The 21389-nt window shown below is 45.5% G+C and overlaps 1 protein-coding gene across 1 annotated transcript in view; it reads right to left on the bottom strand.

The window, feature by feature from the left end:
* The window catches only part of CACNA1A (calcium voltage-gated channel subunit alpha1 A), a 166835-nt gene that overhangs the window by 80530 nt on the left and 64916 nt on the right, over nucleotides 1-21389 (bottom strand). Inside the window, exons 6-10 of the mRNA XM_090289739.1 lie at nucleotides 9818-9921; nucleotides 8617-8732; nucleotides 7228-7290; nucleotides 6159-6248; nucleotides 1109-1318 (exon numbers count right to left, since the gene is read on the bottom strand). Of these exons, the coding sequence (XP_090145865.1) occupies nucleotides 1109-1318; nucleotides 6159-6248; nucleotides 7228-7290; nucleotides 8617-8732; nucleotides 9818-9921 (583 nt within the window). The remainder of the gene's footprint in view (nucleotides 1-1108; nucleotides 1319-6158; nucleotides 6249-7227; nucleotides 7291-8616; nucleotides 8733-9817; nucleotides 9922-21389) is intronic.

The raw sequence follows: 21389 nt of genomic DNA, 5'->3' as shown, positions 1-21389 counted from the left end.
AAGAGTGTCTTATAATTGGAGACGTCTTCAATTAATGGATATATTAATGGCTTCTCTAAGGTCACAGGGCAAGCCAGAGGCAGGCATTGAGAACCCAGGTCATCTGGTGGCCAGGGCAGGGATCTGCCATCAGACATAGCCTGGAGTCTGAGTTCAAATCTTGGACTCGCTGTGTAACCCTGAGCAAGTTACTTCACGTCTCTGTGTCTCAGTTTTCTCAACCAGGGATAATGAAAGGACCTTTACAGACACAGAGGCCCAGGGCAGAAAGTTCCAACCCTCTCTTCCTGAACCAGGACAGAACAAGGTGATCAGTGGGGGGAATATGGTAGATTAAAAATAGACTACTGGAGGAGGTTAAGACTAGAAGCAGTGAGTCCTCATTTGTAAGAGATTCCAGGGGGACCAAGTGCAATTACTAAGGTTGGAACTAGGTCAGGGCTCTCAGAAGGAGAACTGGCTCCTGGGGGGGGGTGTCCTGGGAAGGTCAGCCAACGTGACAGGAGACAATGAGGGTTACAAGGAGACAGCGACCTGGACGAGGCTCCCAGGCCTCTCTAGGCTGAGGACTCGACTGCTCTAGTGGCTGTCTGGGTCAATTCTGAATGATGTCAGAAGGGCAGAGAATCCACAGACCTAAGTCAGACAAGCCAGTGGATGCAGACAAAATGGTTTTTGAAGTCCTCACTCAGGGCCCACAAGCCAGAGCCAGGGCATCTGCTTGATCTTCACTGCCCAGCCACTATTCTTGTTGATTTCTCAGAGCACTTTACTTTTTAAATCCTGGTCAGAGGTCTCCCTACTTTTCACTGCTTCTCCTCAATCCCACCTGGCTATCATCTTTCTCTTAGAAAGGGATCACAGAAGTGTTTGGTGGCCTGAACTCCAGCTTCCAGCTCTCAGGCCTGAAGGAGTAGGGGCCTGTCATTGTGGCAGCAGCAACATCAGCATCAATCTCAGTTGTAGACACAGCCAAATGAAAAGGCAGATTCAACAATGACCAAAGAAGGAACACATACTGCCAGAGAAAGAGAACTGGAAAAAAGGTGTCAGGAAGGGGTCAGGGAGCCAGTGGGGGGGTTGGGGGGAGCAGCTGGGTGGTACTCACAGAGGAAGTCGGAGAGCCACTCGGGCTGGTTGTAGTGAACTATAGCAACACACAGTGTGTTGAGGGCTACCAGACTGAGCACAGTCCAGTAGAAGGCCTGAGTTTTGACCATGCGGCGGATGTAGAAACGCACCCTCCTCTCCTTTTTGTGAAAAAAAGTCGAGTTCTCCAGCTTGGCACTTTTAATACTGGCTCGGGCAAAGGGAGACCCTGCCAGGGAAAGGATAGAGAATGTCAGGGTGTTCCTGTGGGGAAAACTAACCAATGCACGGCCCAGGCATGGACTGTGGCCATGGGATCCATTAACCTCCCCAACAAGCCCTCTGGCCCAAGGGAACCATCATGACCCAAGGCCTTAGCTTTCCAGAGATGGAGCTAACAAGAAGGAGCCATCTCTGGAAATAATGGTACGGGAAATAACCAATGAGAGCTCAGTAGGGAGCCTGATGGCTCGTTGCCAGAGCCAACCTTCTGTGTCTCCCCCTCTTGGTGACATCTGATAACTCTGGGGGTCATGCCACGGGGCAGGATGAGGCAGGGGTAGAAAGCAGAGCTGTGTGGAGCATGCCTGGAAAGCCTCCAGGAGGAGGGGCATGGATAGGACCCTCGTTTTCCATGGACTCTTCCCTTTAGAAATGATCAATGAGTTATGAACCAGCTGTGTTCTCTGCACACATTTTTGCTCTTAAGCATTTATGAAGCACCTATTGTGTGCCAGACCACGTGACAAAAGGGGGACAATGGGATGATGCACATACAAACCAAAGATTGCCAGGAATTGCTGAGAACACCAGGTGCTAAGAGAAAAGCGTGGAACAGATTCTCCCCTGGAGCCTCCAGAGCCTGTGCAGCCCCGCCAACACCTTGATTTTGGTTTGGCTTTCCGACCTCCAGAACAGTAAGAGAATACATTTCTGTTGTTTTAAGCCCCCCAGTTTATGGTGCTTTGTGATGGCAGCCCCAGGAAACGAATATAGCCCACATGGAACTTATATCATTAAAATCTGACTTTTCTAAAGAAATAGTATTGTGATGGAAGTTTCCAGTCATGGCTCAACTTCTTTAAATGATTCAAGTTCTGTAAGCTCATCAACTATAAATGAGGCCGCTTTACAATGTGTTTATCAGCTGATTTAACATTTCAACGAAATTGTTATTAGTATTATTTTATTTTTTACAGGAATAAATAAAGGTAAAGAGAATTCTAGAGGTCTCTTTCTGGGTGATCTAGGATGGGGACCCCTTCCTGTGTGTTTTTGAGCTACCAAGCAAAAGAAGGGGATTTCGGTGGGTTTGCCAGTAGGAGGCTGGGTCCCCGGAGACTAAGTCACTGGCCTGTATTTTGGATCCATTTAGAAAGCTGAAAGTCACCTGCTTTGTTAATAGGCGCCCTAGGACGCTGTCAGGTCTTATTCAGTCTGACAGCTTTGTATTTTGGTTTCTCAGCATCCTTCTATCACACATTTACCAAACATCAGCCTGAAGCCTGGGTTCTCCAAGCAGCAGGTTTTCTTATGTCAGCCACAAATTCAAGGGCAGGGTATCCCACAGACAAACCCTCTGTGACTACCTCTCATGGCTCCTGGATTACCTCTCTGTTATGAGCTGAACTGTGTCCCACCAAATCCCTGTGTTGAAGTTCTAACCCTCAGGACTCAGAATGTGATGTATTTGGAGAAATTTCAGGCCTTGAAAGAGGTGATTAAATTAAAATGAGGTCATTAGGTTGGGTGCTAATTCAGTATGACTGGGGTTGTTGTTGTTTTTAAACATTAAAAAATGTTGATTTTTAGAGAGAGAAACACTGATTTGTTGTTCCACTTATTCATGCACTCATTGGCTGATTCGTGCACATGCCCTGACCAGGGATAGAACCTGCAACCTTGGTGCACCTGGACGATGCTCTAACCAACTGACTAACCTGACCAGGGAAACTAGTGTCATAAGAGGAGATTAGGACACGAGTATGTGCTCACACGCAAGGAAGATGATGTGAAAACACAGGGAGAAAATGACTATATTCAAGCCAAGGAGACAGACTTCAGAAGAAACCAGCCTTGCTGACGCCTTGGTCTCAACCTCCAGCCTCCAAAACTGTGTTTAAACCACCCAGTCTGTGCTATTTTATTACAGTGGCCCTACAGAACTAATATGCTTTCCCCGTTTCACATAAAGCCCAGTTAAGAAGTGCCTCCTTCCATTTGCTTTTCCACCAAACAAATTCTTCCCTGCCCTGTATAGCCAAGAGATTCCTAATAATTAGTATCCACTGCTTTTAAGTAACTTTGAACTTACCTAACTACTTTTCTGATTTCAGAAGTAATGCACGTCACTAATTTGAACATTCCAGAAAAATATCACCTAAAACATGAACATTCCTTTCAATCCTCCAATTTGTAAATCTTTTAAGTATCTCTTTATGCTTGTAGATGAGAAAAGAGAAATGTAATAAATCTAACCAAAGCAACCTCACAGGGTGGTCTGATCACAAATTCCTAACTTGGCAGATCATGGAGGATAGTGACACCCCAGGTACACAGCTTTAGTAAAAGGCTTATCTCTGCCTTAAGCAAGCCCTATCCATTGTTTCTGTGCATCTACGTTAACAGACCTTTGAAATACATCTTTCTCAGACCCCTCGGAGGCATAATCACTTTTAAAACAGCACACAATCTTGTTAACTATCCCAGAATCCAATTCCCAGCTTGCTTTCTCTCACCTTCAGGTAATGTTCCTACTTTGCCCCCTTAATCGCAAAGGCATAAAAGAAGCTACAAACTGCTATTCTTCAAAGCATCTGAGATATTGCTTTCTGGCAATGTCATCAGTTTGGCTCAAATAAACTCTTATATAAAATTCTCTACAGCTTTGGACGTTTCTTACACCAGCACACTCCTTAATATGTTCTTTAAATGGCATCATACATTTTACATTATGTTGTGCAACTTGCTTTTTTCAATGAAAACTATATTTCAATCATCTTTCCATGCCAGAAGAAATCTTGCTCTTTTTCCTGGCTGCATAGTATTCTCCTATAACTTCTTTAACTGTCTTCCCATTTTGGGGCACGTGTGTTGTTTCTGGTTTTTCCTTTTTTGAACACCAGAAACCATGCTGCTGAGCACAGGCTATACACAGATCTTTTGCATACATGAAGAAATACTTGAAGTAGAAATGCTAGGTCAAAGAGCAAAAACATCTAGAATTAAATCATTCCAAATTATTTAAATAATGCCAAATCATATACTGCAAACTGCACTCCTGCCAATGGCATATGACAATGTCCATTTCCTCACATCCTTGCTGACACCAGGCAGTACCATTTTTAATCTTGTTTCAAATGACTGATGAAAAATAACATCACCCTGTTAATTAACAGCAGGTATCTAGTCTTACTCATAAAGGAGATCCTGACTTGGGGAACCCATTTTTTTTTCAGTGCCTGGCATTTAATAAATGTGGTATGAACAAAAAAGGTTACCTATCAAAATATAACAGAACAGATTAAATAATGGATACAATCGAATTGGGAAAATATAATACAGACATGACTGCTCAACTGCACTGAGCACTGATGAAATACTATAGTCCCTGAACTTGCTGGAAGGAGAGAGGCAGATATAGCCACAAGTAGGAACAGAACGAGTTCATCATTAAGAGAGACAGTGTTTTGGCTAGAAATTAAAAATGCAAATGAAAACAAGCTTTAAGGTATCATTACAAACCGACTTCACTGGGAAAGGAAATGGGTACTATGCAATGGCTGGGGTGGGGAATCTGTGAATGTATGGGTTCTTGGCAGGTTTATAAATGGGTTCAGTGTTTTTGAAACTCAAAAGGGTTCTGTGAATAATGAGTTGAAAAGCTGTTAATATCTTTGATCCTATAATTATCCCCAAGGAAACACGCCCAAGGGGGGGGTAGTAATTGTACATAAATGTTCACAGCAGTGCTCCTTGTACGAGCAAACACTGGAAACAGCTTCAGTGCCATATAATAGAGCCATGGCTAAGCGACTCTAGTGTGACCACTCTTACGGAGTAGAAGACTGCAGTGGAAATTCCGTTGAAACTCAACAGTAAGGGGATAAACTACGGCTGAGTGAAAAAAGCAAAGAATAAAATAGTTGGTGTCAGTGGATGAGAAAGGTGTATATATTAACTTCTCTCCTTCCTTTCCTTCTTCCCTCCCTTCCTCTCCCGTCCTTTCTTCCTCTCTGCTCCAGCCACACAATTCCTCCACCAGCCTAAATGCTTTCTTCCTGTTCAGTGGTATGTTGTTTCCTCTGCCTGGATGCAGAGGAAACCTTGTTCATCCTTGGAATTTTAAAAACCTATTAAAAAAATAAGATCTCCTTGGAGAAGGTCAAAAACAACACAGTTTCAATGAAGAGGGATTAGCAGGACAAGGGTCAGGGTCCCTTCCCACTTTAAACTATCCTATGTGATAACCAATGGCAACGGTCTGAGCACAGCCTTCAACATGCTTTTCTTTGCTTTTGCTGCCATGGTGAACTCCTATCCAGCCTTCAGCTTCAATGTCACCTCCTCCAAGAAGGCTTCCCTGGTCACACCCACTCTCCCAAGACAGGCCAAGCCCAGGGTGTCTCCTCTGTAGTGTCATTATTGCAACAGGTTTATCTGTTTAATTATCTGTTTAATATCTATTTCTTGTGGGAGGGATGTAGTCTCCGTTTTGTTCACAACTGGGCACCTAATAAGAGCAGCCCCTTAATGAGTCCTAATGCATAATAATATTATCATGAATAACAAATGATTATTATCATGAATAATGAAGTAATAATGTCAGACAACATTACTGACAGCTTATTTTTTGCCAGGTGCTGTTCAAAACGCTTACTGTGGATCATTTAGTCTAATCCTCCCAACAACGCTAGAAGACAGGCACTGTTGTTATTCCATCATCATGTCATTTGCTCAGGACACACAGGTGTGAAGAGGCAGAGTGGAGACTCAAACCTAGGCAGCCTGGTGCCAAAGCCTTCAGGTCCCGCCTTGCGGGCGGCCAGTGATAAACAGGAGGGACTCACCCACAGAGGCAATGTCAGCCAGCTGATCCTCAGCCTCCTCGGGGTTCAGCAGGTCTGTCTTGCTCTTCTTTATGGTGGCTCTCCGCAGAGCTCCAACAATGGAAACATGGCAAGAGAAAAAGACGTGACCCTTTTTGCCATAGCAACAATATCGACCTAGTGTGTCCTCAGGGCCAGGCGTTCTGCCAGGGACATTCTAGGTGTCATTGGATGGCATCCAATTTGGTCGGAAGTAACAGTATGCCCATTTCATTGATGTGCTGACAGGGGCACAGGGAGGTCACAACTTTGCTCAAGGGGTGGAGATGAAAAGTCAGTCTTATCCAGTCTCTGTCTGGGACCGTGCCACTGTGTCCCCTCTGGGAGCCCCGGGACTGGATATATACAGTGACCCCCATGAAGACAGCCCACCCTTTGGCTTTAGTATACCTGCTAGGCAGGCTGGCACTGTGGACGCCCCACCTCAGGGCTCACTCTCTAGTCCCCCACACCGCTCCAGGGGACATGAGTTGAGGCATCCATTTCCAATAAAGTGACTTAGACATCCCTGCAGGGATGAGTCCCAGCTCTCACTCCTGGTATTTTCAATCAGAACTGGTTCCATCTAGCCAAATTTCGGACACATGAGACAACTGTCCTTAATAGTAAGCTGGATTCTTGGTGAAATTATTATTATAAAGTTTTTTAAATTTAGCAAACACAAAGGGTGCCGACCCTGAGCTGGGCACTGTTCCAGGCATTCTATTTGGAAGAATTAATGTAACCCTCATAAACAACCCAGTGAAGTAGGTATTATTACGGTCATGCCCATTTTGCAGATGAGAGAAAAGGAGGCACAAAGCAGAAGCGGGGCATGCGGTTAAGGCAGAAAGGGTGAGTCAGAAGGGGTAAACTTTGCTGAGGTCCTGAAATCCCTCAAGGAAGCAGATTGCTGCCATTCCCCATATCTTCCTGACCCTGATCCAGTATCATGTTTGTTCTTGGCATCACCTGGGACCTGAACACCCCTTAGGACCAAGTGGCCCATTCCCCCATCTCCCCTGGGACACCCCCCAGTCAGGTTCCGAACAGTTACCATCAAAGGGATGCCTCTGCTCTCCGTCGGTTTCATCCTCGGCGAGGATCACTTCTTCTGAGGAGGAAGAGCACATGGTTAAGCTCTAGTCCGGAGGACTCTCTGTGGACAGGGTCCCTTGCACCAGAACGGGGAAGGGCTGCCTGACCACCTCCTCCCTCCCCTTGCTGATGGCGACAGCTCCATTGGCCAGAGACGTGTCGCTCAGTTATTTCTGACTCCCAGCCTCACTTTAGCAAAGGCAGTAAGAGCCAAATTATCACACCTCCCTCAAAATAAAAACCAAATCCTTACCACAGCTTATAAGGCTTTGCCTGATCCAGACCATCACTTCGCTGCCTTCCTCTCCTCCCACTCTCCCCTTGCCTTGGCTCCAGCCACATTGGTTTCCTTGATATGACTCAACTCTGCTCCTAGCTCAAGGCCTTTGCACCTGCTGTTCCCTCTGCCTGGAACACCCCTCCTCTCGATATCCACATGCCTCCTTCTTCACTTCCTTTAGGTCTCTGCTCAGATGTCACCTTCTTAGAAAGACCCTCTCTGATCACCCTGCCTCCTACACTGCTTTATTTATTTATTTTTAATACTTATTTTTTAGAGAGGAGAAGGGAGGTGGAAAGAGAGGGAGAGAAATATTGATCGGTTGCCTCATATGCATCCTGACCAGGTACTGAACCTGAAACCGAGGCATGTACCTGGACCGGGAATTGAACCAGCAACCTTTTACTTTGTGGGATGACGCCCAACCAACTGAGCCATATCGGTCAGGGCTACTCTGCTTTATTTCTGTTCTTAGCACTTGTCGGCACCCAACATTCTGTGTCTTTATTTTTTGCCTCTCTTACTAGAACACAGGAGCCCTGTGGGCAGGGATTTGGTGTGTTTTGTTCCCTGCAATATCCTCAGTGCCTAGAACAGTGGCTGGCACGGTGGGTGCCACGTACGTGTTTTCAGAATGGCTGTACAAATGAACACATGCTCACTGTGTGTCAGGCACTGCTCTTCCTAAGCGACTCAGCTTGGATTATCTCACTGAATTCCCAAACAGCCTGATAGGTGGGGACTACCATTATCTTTAACAGCTGAGGAAACTGAGGCACAGGGAGGTGAAGTACACTGCCGGGAGGTGGCAGCGCTGGGATGTAAATCGAAGTCTGGTTTTAGAGCTTTTAACCATTATGCAATGTCCTGTACTGGCTTTAGTGCAGAAGCTTCACTATCATATTCTGGATCTTTGTTGCTACAAATTGGGACTACCAATTCAGCCCTCTTTCTCTTCCCATGACTACGCTTCCCTCATCCATCTCCAAACTGCATGCACAACTCTGCGTGCGCCGTGGCCTGGAATGTCAGTTCCTGGGCCCCAGGGTGAAAGGGCCTCACCTGCTTTCGAGATCCACTCCATGTACCCATTGAGCTCTCGTTCAATCTGCTGCTGCCGCCTCAGCTTCAGAAAAGCCCGCCGGTTTTCCACCCGCTCCCTTTCTTTGGCAAACTCCCTGCAGAAGCACAAAGAAGCTAGGGTTGGCTGTTTTAGAAATTTGGGGGAGTCTCTGTGTGTGTGGATTTGGAGGTTCAGAAGTTTCTGGAAGGCAGAGGGTTTCAACAAGTAGAATCGATCTTCTGGGAGAAAATCGAATATTCTAGGAGGGGTATCTCTGCCAGCTTCCCACATTTCTCAGCAACTGCACTAGTAGAGAGAAAAGCAAAACCATAAACCGTGCCATGTCAACCATCGCCGGCTGCGTGCTCCATTCTCAGTCTCTGTGCTCCTGGCTACAAAACATTGTCAGCTGTTTTAAGTTAGGTCAATGACACCTGAGCTGATGGTTTCTGCAGCAGCCTCACACCCCAGATACAGGCCCCACCCCTTCCTGGTTCCCTCCTTTCTCTTCCTGTTTGGAACTTGGGTTGACCATCTTGGGAGGGTAAGGCAGCCACCTTGAGACCATGAGGCAACCATAAAAAAGTCTCTGATAAGGATGTCCAAATAAAAATCTAGAAGGAACCGGGGTCCCTAATGGCACCACGAGCCACCATACCAATCCCTAGACTTCTTGTTGGTAAGAAGAATGAAACTCATTTATGACTAAGCCAAAAAATCAATCCTGGGGATAGGGAACTATATGTGTCATGAACATGCATGTCTGACAGTAGGCTATAATTATATATTTGGAAACCCAACATGTTGGTTTTTTTAAATGTAAACTACAGAAAGTAAAGCTCTATAAAATTTTCTTATCAGTGGGTTGTGGGTCTGAAAAATTTTGGGAAACCTTCTGAATGAGAGGTTCGCATTGGAAAGAAGCTTCCCTTTGCCTGGGAAGAGGTAGCTCAATGCCAGGGACGAACTGTGGTGAGTCGGGTCGGGGCTGAATTTCAGTCCCTGTGCGCCCCTTGACTGGGCTCCCCTCGCAGCGCACCACCTACACACCCACACCTGGCTTGCTCCTAACTGCCTGGCTAACCCAAGGCAAGGGAAGAAGCCTGTTCTCTGCCTGGAGAACACAAACCAAGCTTTGATGGTCCCCTTCTGGGGGAAGCTGACAAGGGAGAGTGGGATGGGAGCGTAGCAAAGACTTACCCTGACAGCACACCCAGCACAAGGTTCAGCATAAAAAAGGAGCCGATGATGATGAGGGGGATGAAGTACAACCAGTTCCAAGTGTTCCCTGAGGCGTCGTTGCTCTGTGGGAGGAAAGGAGAGAAGGCAGGTGAACAATGAGTGGGACTCAGGTCCGACTGGACAGGTGGGGGTACGGGGAGTCTTGGTTCTCCTGGGGATCCATTCCCCAAACGCTTTAATCTGTGGAGCCCTGGAGCTGCGGTAAATGGAGCACAGGACCGACCAGTGTGGGGAAGCCAGGGCTGCCATCGGAAGGACAGAGCCCCCTCCTATCCATGTAGTCCTTAGAGGACCTGGAAACCAGCTCGACACTCAGGAAACTCCAGGGGAATGAAAAACCAAAGCCCATCGAAATGAGGAAATGGGCCCCTGGCTCCTTCCTTCTTCCCTCAGAGGAGGTGCATGATGGTGGCTCTGATGGCTGGTTTAAATCACCAAGGCGGGCGGCAGGGCTGCGAGCCTTTTCCTCCTCTACTTGCTGCTTCCTCATGTCAACCACCAAAAATTCTGGAAGCACCCAGCTCAGTTTTCAAGGGGGGGAGAACATTCTTCTCTGATATGGAGGAGAGAACGCTGTAGCAAGAAGGAAGTAAGAGGAGAGGAGGAAAATCAAGAAGAGAGAGGGAGAGAGAGAGAGCAGAGAAGAGAGGAGAAGCGAGGAGAGGAGAGAGAGAGATCCAGCACTTAAGTACTTACTACATACTAGGGAGTCTTCTAAGCACATTTATTTATATTTGCTCAGTTAATCCTCATCATACCCCTATGTTATCATCATGCCCATTTTACAATTGAGGAAACTGAGGCCCAGAAAGACAAAATGGTCAGCCTGAGGTCAGAGCTAGACAGTGGACAGGGGACTTGAACCAGGTGGCCAGGCCCCAGAGCCCATGGACTTAGCTTCTGTGCTGGGGAAGCCTCCGCTTCAGCAGCCAGAGAAGGGGGGACCTTCTGGTGGTTCAACACCTCTGCGGCATCTGCAGAATGGGGGGCTTCTACACGTGGCTTTAAAAGCTCACCTTCGGAAGCACATTCAGTGCTGCTGTTGCCCAGCAAAAAGGTTAACATGAGAAAGATTAAGTGGTTCACATCTCTACCTGCAAATCATTACCACCTGGAAAGTTCTGAGGTAATAGTCAGACCCCAGCCCAGAGAATTTGATAATTGGTCTCTGCTGGATCCTGAACATCTATGGTTTTAAAAATCAACTTTATTGAGGTATAGTTTACATACAGTAAAATGCATCCATTTTAAGTGTGTCCATTTCAGTGTGTCCTGACAAATGTTTACAACATGTAACCACATTCCCATCAGCTCAAAACATCCCTCATGTGCCTTCTCAGTCAATCTCTACCTCCAGACATAGACACTGACTAATCTGATTTCTGTCTGTATAGATTATTTTTCTGCTTCTAGAGTTTCATATGAATGGAACCAGACTGCACATATCCTAGTGTTGGCTTCTTTCACTCAGCACAATGCTGCTGAAATTCATTCAAGCTTGTTACTATTGCACCATGTGGATGTGTTTATCCGTTCTCCTCACCATGGACATCCGCTGTTTCAGGTGTGGGGCTATCATGCATCTCTCTCTCTCTCTCTCTCTCATCTTAAGTATTCTCATGTGCTGCCAGGGTTGAGAGTTGAGAAGCACTGATACATTAGGGAACAACTTGCCGTGGGGAGAAAGTGATTGTTCCCTCTTTCCCATAGTAAATGTGTTTCTGCAGAAGCATCAATAGGCATTTTATATTTGGAATCCTATTTTCCAGAGCTGCTATGTAAAGGAAGCAAGATTAGAGAAGGGGCAACCTTTCCATAGGGTGCCCAGACCCTCCCCCCTCTGTCTTGGGATCCGTTGGGGGGTCGCTGGACTGGCGAGTTCGTGCTCCTGCAGAGATGCCCCTGTATGCACTCACTCTGGTAGCTACCCTGGGAGCCTGCTGCCAGCCCATTGGCACTCCTTTCCCCTGGAACTAACTACATAGATACTAAATTTCTGTAAATTAAAGGAAAAGAGAGAAAGACTGACCCTGCCAGACTTACTGAATCACCTCCCCCAATTCAGGTTCATATACCTGATGTGCTAGGAGGCCAAAACGTAGAGACACTGGTACTTGTCTTCAATTCAGCCCAAGCGAGAGGACAGGAGAGCAAGGTCTCTCAAACTGATGCCCCGCAAAGCAAAAGTAGGCTGTTTTTATGCAGCTAGGGAGTAGGGGAGGGGGAGTTCCAGGGATCTGACAGAGAAGGCTGTGTTTCTTTAGTCAGAAATAAGGCTTCTGAATATCAGACTCCTGGGTATCAGCAGCTGGTCACAGCTTTCTTCTTCTTCCTTCCTTCCTTGCTTCGTTCCTTCCTTTCTGTCTTTCTTTCTTTTTAATTGTTTACTTATTTTAGAGGGAGAGCAAGGGAGAGAGAGAGAAGGCTGCCTCCTATATGTGTCCTGAATGGGCATTGAACCCACAACCTCTTGGTGAACAGGATGATGCTCCAACCAGCTGAACAGAACAGGCCAGAGCTGGCCACAACTTTCTTAAAGGTATTTACTCCTGCAAAATAAACTTATAAATACTCATTGTGGTCTTGGAGTTACCTCCTCCTTGACAAAGAAACAGGACCTCAGCAATGCAAAACTACATGGTGCAAACAAGCGGTGCTGGACTGAAGCATCAAGAGATCCTGCAAAATGTCTCCTAACTGTGCGTCAGTGACATCTTTAAAGCAGAAGCTAGACATCTTGTGACTACTGTCATTGCTTAAGCTATCATTGTTTTGTGCTTCACTAGCTGTATTTTTCTATTCTTTCAGGCAAAGTGTACTTTTAAACATTTCTCCTGGAACTTGCTTTACAGGCAGTCCTTCAGAACACGACTAACACTTATTTTCTTAATCTTTGACTATAAGCAATTAAATATTTAGTTAAAGCCTATCTATATTCTAATTAAGAATTTTAAAAATCCTCACCTGAGGATATGTTTTTATAGATTTGAGAGAGAGAGACAGAGAGACAGAGAGACAGAGAAACATTGATGTGAGAGAAAAATGTTGTGCTGATCAATTGTCTCCCATATGTGCCCTGACTGGGGATTGAACCTGTAACTTTTGGTGTTCGGGATGACATTCCAACTAACCAAGCCACCCAGCAAGGGCTCTAATTATGAACTGAATTATTTAATTCTAGCTGCCAAAAATACCAGGGGTATTAAAATCCCCCTTTTCTTTTTTTATTCCAGAAATATTTTAATAAAAATTAGCCATTTCTAAGAAAAACCCACTGCATGCCCCTCAATATAAGAGAACGATTAACAAAATGGAAAATTTACCATATAGCTACGATTTAAAGGAAAAAAACTAGCAGACACTCAAGCACACCAGCAAAGTCCAATATTCCTTCTTATGGACTGATGAGAATTCAGAAGACACCAAAATAAAATGCAAAACTATTTAAGTCAAAGGACCTCTATAGAAGCATCTGTCTTCAAAGGCATTCTAGTTTGAGATTCGATTTTAGAACAATTCCCTTTTCTTTGTAAATCCCTCAACCTTGAGGGAAAGAATTCTTTTTCAAAAAAATCCTCACCTGAGAATATGTTTATTAATTTTTAGCAAGAGAAGAAGGGAGAGAGAGAGAAACATTGACATGAGAGAGAAACATCGACTGGTTGCTGCCAGTATTTGCCCTGACTGGAAACCAAACCTGCAACCTTTTGGTGTACAGAATGATGCTTCAACCAACTGAGCCACCTGGCCAGGGTGAGGGACAGAAGTCTTAATTGGTTTGCTATGTGGTATAGTTACACTCTTCTAATTCTGGGAACATGGTGATGACCTCTAGTTATTTCCTGCTGAAAGAGAGCAAAGTTCAGGGGGAGAGAGATGATATGTTCAGTCTGATGTAGGAAAAGAGGTGTGGTAAAGTTTCCTAGAAGTCACTTTAGTGTCCAGTAGTCATAGTATGTTTTCTTTTTTTTTCTTTTTAATATGCTTTATTGTTTATACTATTACAGTTGTCCCAATTTCTTTTCCCTTTGTTCCCCTCCACCCAGTGACCCCCCTCCCTCCAGTTGTTCCCCCTCTTAGTCCATGCCCATTGGTTGTGCATATAGTTCTTCTCAACATTGTCCTGTCTACTCCACTCCCTCCTACTATGCTCCCTAATTCCTGCACCATCTCCCTCCCTTTCCCCGCTTTCCCCTCCCTGCTGACCTCCCCACATAATGTTCCCCATACCTATAATTCTTTTCCCACTCTCGTTGCCTACTTAGTTTGCCTTTGTTTCGGTTCCCTAGCTTCTGTTGTTGGTTGTTGTGATGCAGTTTTCATTTTAATGTTCATAGTTTTGATCCTCTTTCTCCTAAACAAGTCCCTTTAACATTTCATAGAACAGTGGTTTGGATTTGATGAACTTCTTCAGTTTTACTTTGTCCTGGAAGTGCTTTCTCTGCCCTTCTATTCTGAATGACAGCTTCGCTGGATGGAGTAATCATGGTTGTAGGTTTTTGTTTTTCATTACTTTGAATATTCCTTGCCAGTCCCTTCTTGCCTGCAGAGTTTCCTGTGAGAAATCAGCTGATAGTCTCATTGAGACCCCTTTGTACGTAATTCTTTTCTTCTCTCTTGCTGCTTTTAAGATTCTCTCTTTATCCTTAATTTTTGACATTTTGATTATAATGTGTCTTGGTGTGGTTCTCCCTGGGCCCAGTTTTCTTGGAACTCTCTGTGCTTCCTGGACCCATAACTCGATTTCCTTCCCCAAGTTAGGGAAGTTCTGCTTCATTATTTTTTCACATAATTGTTCAATTTCTAGTTCTTCTTCATCTTCTGGCAGCCCTATGATTCGGATGTTGGCCAGCTTATAGCTGTCCGATAAGTTTCTGAGTCTCTCCTCATATTCTTCACTTTTTGTTTCCTCTTTCTGCACTGGTTGACTGTTTGTTCCTTCCCTATGTTTCGATTTGTTGATTTGATCCCTGGTTTTCTTTCCCTCACCACTAGTTTCGTATGTGTTTTTGTTCATTTCAGCAGGACTAACCTTCATTCCTTCCCGTCTTGTTTCAGATCTGCTGTTAGGTCTGTAAGCATTTTTATAGCCAAGGCTCTGAACTGAGCCTCAGAAAGATTTCCTATCTGCTGAGCCCATTAGATTAGATACTTGCTGTCTGGTTAGCTGCATCGCTGGGATCTCTATCATGATCTGTGCCATCCTGACAGTTCTGTGTTTACCTTTGCTTCCTGGGTGGGGCTTTCACACCCCCTATACTATAGGGGGTGGAGTCCCGTGCACTCGTCACAACCGGGTGACCCGTCTCCCCATGCTGTGGCATTTTCTGCGGGGATGGGGATACAAGATGGATTCCTGCCGTTCACTTTCCACTGAGAGACCAGGAGCCTCCTCCTCTGTCCCCACCCACTCTGGGCCTCACAGTCCAAGGCAATGGGGGTCTGCCTTCTCCAGCTTTGGAATCGGAAGCTGACGGGTCTGGTCTGCAGCCGGGGGTGCTCTCTAGGTGCTTCTCACCTCCCCCTAAATACAGGTGTCTGTGCTTACCACTGTCCTGCCACCATCGCTGCAGCTGCCGCCTCCAGCACAGCTTGACCTCTCCTCCCCGGCTTCGCCCCTCCTACCTGTCTGGACGAGCACCACTTCTTTACAACTTCATACGCGGGACTTCCATTTATTTTCTGGAACTTCTGGTTATTTCTGGTTTTGCGGCAGTTGTATTCCTTCTTAGTGTGGAGGGAGATGGAGCGTGTCAGTCTAGGCTTCCATCTTGGCTGGAAGTCTCCTGTGTTTATTTGCTTCTGTGTCCCAGGGAGAGCTGTCACTCCTACTACGTTGTAAGGGGTGGAGCCTTAGGTATTTGTCAGTAATGGGCGACCTGTTTTCACCACGTTGTGGCCCTGTATCTGGGGGAGCAGTCTGAGAAGGAACAATGCTGCTTGCCCAGCACTCACCCCATTTCCAGGCACCTCTCCCACTTCTGCACTGGACTGGCACCCCTCTAGCTGCTGCCCTGGCTGTCGTTCCCAGAGTGGGTGGCTCTGCGGACATTCTAGGTCTGTGGGGGCCCTTTAAACAAGTGGACTTTGTTGAGAGACCGGCTGTTTCTGCCTCTGTCCCAACCCCCACTGATTTGCACAGTCAGAAGCAATGAGGCTTGACCTTTCCCAGAGCTGGGACTATGAGTTACACGGTCTGGTGAGGAGCTGGGAACGCTCCCCAGGTGTCTCTCCTGACTTTTTAAAACGTGTTAACTGTGCTTTCCGTTGGCCTTCTGCTGCCACCACTGCTGCCGCCACCACACTGCGTCCACTGCTGCCACCACCACACCGCATCCTCTCCGCCCTGGCTCCGCCCCTCCTACCTGCCTGGATGAGTATTTCTTCTTTATATCTTTGTTTGCTGGACTTCCATGAAGTTTGACTTTCTGGAACTTCTGGTTGTTTCTAGTTTTGAGGTATTTGTATTCCTTCTTAGTTGTGGAGGGAGACGCAGCATGTCTGTCTACGCCTCCATCTTGGCCATAAGTCCCCAATAATGTGTTTTCTTGTCATCCCTGCAAACAGTTCTTTGGAGAACAAGGCTGCTCAGGCCCAGCCCAAAGGTGATTTTGCCCCCCTTTAACATTCCCAGTGTGAGGCATGAGCTGTGCAAGGCAGTTGCTCTGGGACGGCAGCTCCGGCTCCACTTTAAAGTGACTCCATTGATACTATTGTTTACATTTCCCCCTTTTGATTAAGATCTTTCATTGAAAGCATTGCTGATCAATCATTAGATAGCAGTACTAATCAGTAATTAAAAATGTCATTGGTCCTCTAATGTCAGGTGAGTCATGCTGCCGATGGGAGGGTGCCATGGTGTCTGAGTTTCCCATGGCTGCTGACAAAGAACCACAAACTGGGCGGCTTAAACAGGAGAGACTTATTGCTTCACAGTCTGGACACCAGAAGTCCGAGCTCAAGGTGTTGGCGGGGCTGGTTCCTTCTGGGGTCTGTGAAGGAGAATCTGGTAGGACTGTCCCCAGCATCTGGGGGTTTGCTGACAACCTTTGGTATCCTTTGGCTTGTAGAGGCATCACCCTGATCTATTAAGCTACTCATTTAGGATCTGTGGGGTTTTCTGTATGTTTATTTTACTTCAATAACATGGTTTGTTTGTTTTTTAAATAGGAGGTGGGCTTCCCTTGGGGTTTGCTCAGGAGCAAAATGGGAAATATCTTCCCAAACTGGAAAGACGGGAATTGCCATAGCCCTTCTGTGACTGCAGAGGAAGAATGGGGACAGAGCCTCCCTGTTATGTCTCACCTATTTGGGTGGTTCACGGTGGGGTGTGCAGGGAGGAGGAAGGGGTTGGGAAACTTGCTCACTTGTTGAAATTAATAATATTGTGGAGGGTGTGCTTTCAAGATCACCTTGTCCTTATTCCAAAAGCTTAAAGGAATTTCACTGCCTAGAATGCTATTCCCCATTGGTGCGGTCACTACATGTTTCTAGTGATGTGGCTAGATGGCCCTTCCTGGTCTCGCTGTGGTTGGCTGAGGGTCACATAATATAGTGATCCCTCACTTATCGCGGGTATTACGTTCTAGACCCCCCCCCCCCGCGATAGGTGAAAATCCGCCAAGTAGGAACCTTACATTTATTTTAGTATTTACTGTACAGTACTGCAAAATCCCGCAATATAGCAAGAAATCCGCGATAAGTAATTAAATGTAATATTTTTTAAAATCCCACGATACAGTGAGGCCATGATAAGTGAACATCGATATAGAGAAGGACTCCTCTAAGTGCTGGCCAATAAGGAGTGAGTGGAAATACCTGTGTCGCTTTTGGACCAGAACACTGAACTGTCAGTGTGAGACCTTCCAGGGCTCTCTTTCCTTTTAGGACAGCAGGTGGCAATGTTCTATGTGGTGTCTGCTCCATTAGCTAGGTCACAAGTGACTAAGTTGAGCAGAGCCTCCTTCTTTTCCACTTCCATCCTATGCTGGACAGATAGTGTGAGCAAGAGAAGATACACGCAGTTAAAACTAGAGACTCTGAGGATGTTTGTTACTGCATCATAACCTAGCTTTCCTGACTGATACACCCTGGTATCTCCCTAGTTTGCTCCTTCATTTCCTTCAGGTACTTCTCAAATGTCACTTTCCCATTGACCTTTATATGGATCTCATAAGGCAGGTGGGGAAAAAGAACATCTCCTGTACGTCTGATGGAGAAACTGGTATGCAAAAAGGTACAGTTCAAGATTACAATGAGCTAGTGGTTTCTGTTCTTTGAACCTCGGCATGGAGCCCAATCTCCTCTAGATCTTGGCCTGGTTGATTCTTCCTCTTCACTCGGCCTGAAGCTCCACTGAGCCCTTCCCAACCTTCAGCACAACCAGACGTCTCATTCTTTGTCTAGCATGTTTCACACTTTGAATCGATTGTCAATTTATGCATTTACTCGTTTACAGATCTTTGCTCCCTAAAACGCCAGCTCCCCAATGCCCAGAACAATGCTTGGCACATAGTAGGTGATCACTAAGTGTTGGCTGCATGGTGGATGCATATAATCCTGAGGTCCCTGTGGGTGGGTTGTTTAAATACCAATGACAGGGAAATGTACTTTTCCCACCACGTTCCAATGATCAGATGGTTTTCCTGGGAATGGAGAAGCAGGTGGGATGCCCCGGTCACTTTCGTAGAACCATTTTGAGCTGACAAAACAACCCCGATTCCTACAATCGCCACACCTAGTGAACAGGGACACTGAGGATGAAGGAGGCAGTGTGATTTGCCTGGTTCACAAGGATATGGATGGCATGGCTGGGGCTAGACCTGTCATTCTGGCCTGTAACTGATATTTTTCCCCTATTTCACCCCTTGGCTGCACTTACATAGTACTTTAAGTTTATAATGATTGGCTCATGAGAGCCTTAAAGGAGAGGGGAGGTACTGATTCATTCCAGCACTGACGGGGCCTAGTGTGGCGCCTGGCACTTAGCAAGCGCTCGATAAATACTCATCAAATTAATGGCTGAGTCCCAGTAAAATCCTTAAGTGCCTTCTGTTTTATGGTTTATTTTCCTCTGATTTTTTTTTAGCACGGTTCATTCAGAAAAAATATAGAGGATGTAAAAAAAATACTCAACTCAGGAGAACACCCAATTCCACAGCACATGAAATAAAAATGGGGTAGATCTGACTATGAAAGGGATAAAGTCTCACAGTGGCCACAACAAAGGCTGTATGTCCCAGTTTATACCTGTTATAGATCATGCAATGCCTATTAAATATTTTTCGAGTCCTCCTTTCCCTATTTGCTCTCAAAATTGTCCCGGTTTGAATGACAAATTATAGTGTCTCTCTGCCTATGAGATGTCTCTCACGTCCCATGGCCTCATCAGTTCCCTCCAGCCCTCACTCCCTTCCAGCCACATGGGCTTTCTTGATGCGTCTCACAAATGGCCAAGCTCACTGCTGCCTCAGGGCCTTTGCACTGGATGTCAGCCTGGGTCTCTATACCCTTATATACCTGCATGGCTCCCTCTTACCTCCTTCAGGTCTTACAGCATGAACTGTAGCCTCTCACCTTGATGATCCATAAGCCCTCTGCTGGTTTATTTTTCTCCTGAACTTTAATCATTTTCTAACACAGGAGTTGACAAAATACAACCACCTGTTTTTGTAAATTATGGTTCTATTGTCACACAACCATGCCCATTCATTATGTATTTTCTCTGTGGCTGATACTGTGCTATGACAAAAGATTGAGTAGTTGTAACAGAGACTGCATGGCCCACAAACCCTGATATATTTTAAGATAGTATCTTCTCTTTACATATATAAATTAAAATTAATATATAAAAATACATATCTCTTAATTATCTTTTGCTTGCCTGCTTCCCCCACTAAAATGTCCACTCTCCCCAAACAGGGATTTATGTCACCTCTGTTCACTGCATATCCTTGATGCCTAAGTGTGCCTGCACACAGGACAAACTCAACAAAGGTTTGTTGAAGGAATGTGTGATCTACAGTCCCCCTCCAATCTGATGCTTCGATATTGGCCAAAATGAACATCTACAAATGAAAAAGGGTTTAGGGCAAAGATCAGCTTCAACCATTAGTGACCATTTGTCAAGGGACATGTGTTTATAATCACCTACTAAATACTGTTTTGTTGCCCTCTTAAGTAACATTAATGGAGAGAGAAATATAGAGGGAGAGAAACACACAGAGAAAATCACAGAGAGGTGGGAAAGAAAAGAGGAGGAGGAGACAGAGACAGAGACAGAGACACACACACACTCAGTTCTTTCGTGTTTTGTTATAAAGGCACTAATGCCATCATGAGGACCCCACCTGTCACCTAAACTATCACCTCCTCTGAGAGTTTTCTAGACACAGCAAATGGAGAAGTCAGCTGTTGGTGGTGGGGGGAATCCTTGGGGCTCATGAGGACAGAATGCAAGGAGTTTATGAATTTGAATAGAAAAAGTCAATCCTTCATGTCCCACATTTCCACAGGAAATGGGCATTTTCTTCCAATATGAAGGGAGGCACCGAACGGTAGCAGTCTGGACAGAACCAGCAACGCTTGTCACCAACAGAAATCACATACAGTTTACATATGTCGCACAAACTCTTTTAAGCTTAACAACTCTGATGAAATGACAGGAGTTATCTGACCAGTCACCAGGTCCTGCAGGCAATGTGTTATAAACTAAAACTACATCACAAATCTGTTTTTAAAAATGTTTTGAGTCTTGGCTGGATGGCTTGGTTGGTTGGAATATTGTCCCATATGCCAAAAGGTTGCAGGTTCGATTCCCGGTTGAGTTCGATCCCTGGTTGAGGCAGGAATGAGAAGCAACCAATCAATGTTTTTCTCTTCCCCCCAACTCCTTAAAACCCATATACATATCCTCAGGTGAGGATTAAAATAAATTCCCCTCATTTATCATTATATGGTGAGCATTTCCTCACATCTTTAAATACTCTCCCAACAGATGATTTTTAATGACAACATGCTATTTCATCTTATGGAGAGACAATACGGTAACTAGTTGCTTTCAGTTGTGTTCTCTGTTTATTAATAATGCTGGGGTGCACATCCTGATGTAAATCTTCGACGGCACTGCTGATTAGTTGGGTTAGGCTTTTTCCAAAAGGCACTTTAACTAGCAAGCCAAGTGGGAAAGAAGAAACAAATCAAAAATGGGAAAACCTGGAAAGGGCCTGAAAATGCTGTGTAGGTGAGCCGCTGCCATTCCCTCTGCCAAGAATGCTCTTTCCCAAACACCTGCCTGGCTCCCTCCTTCTCGGTCAAATGTTACCTCTTCCAAGGAGCCTTCCCTAATTTCCTGGCTTATTCTAGCCCTCATCTCTGCATCACTTGTCCTCTTGTGCTGCTTTTGTCCCCAGAGGGTATGCCACTGTCCTATATTATGCATTTGCTTATGGTCTCTCTCCCACTTCCTGAGTAGTTTATTGTTTATCATGTTTATTGTTCACGTCTGTCTTCCATACTGGGGGCATTTTTG

This window comes from Furipterus horrens, unplaced genomic scaffold (genome assembly GCF_987537825.1).
Source record: "Furipterus horrens unplaced genomic scaffold, mFurHor1.1.pri manual_scaffold_10, whole genome shotgun sequence".
NCBI lineage: Eukaryota > Metazoa > Chordata > Mammalia > Chiroptera > Furipteridae > Furipterus > Furipterus horrens.
This window is presented reverse-complemented; position numbering and strand designations above follow the sequence as displayed.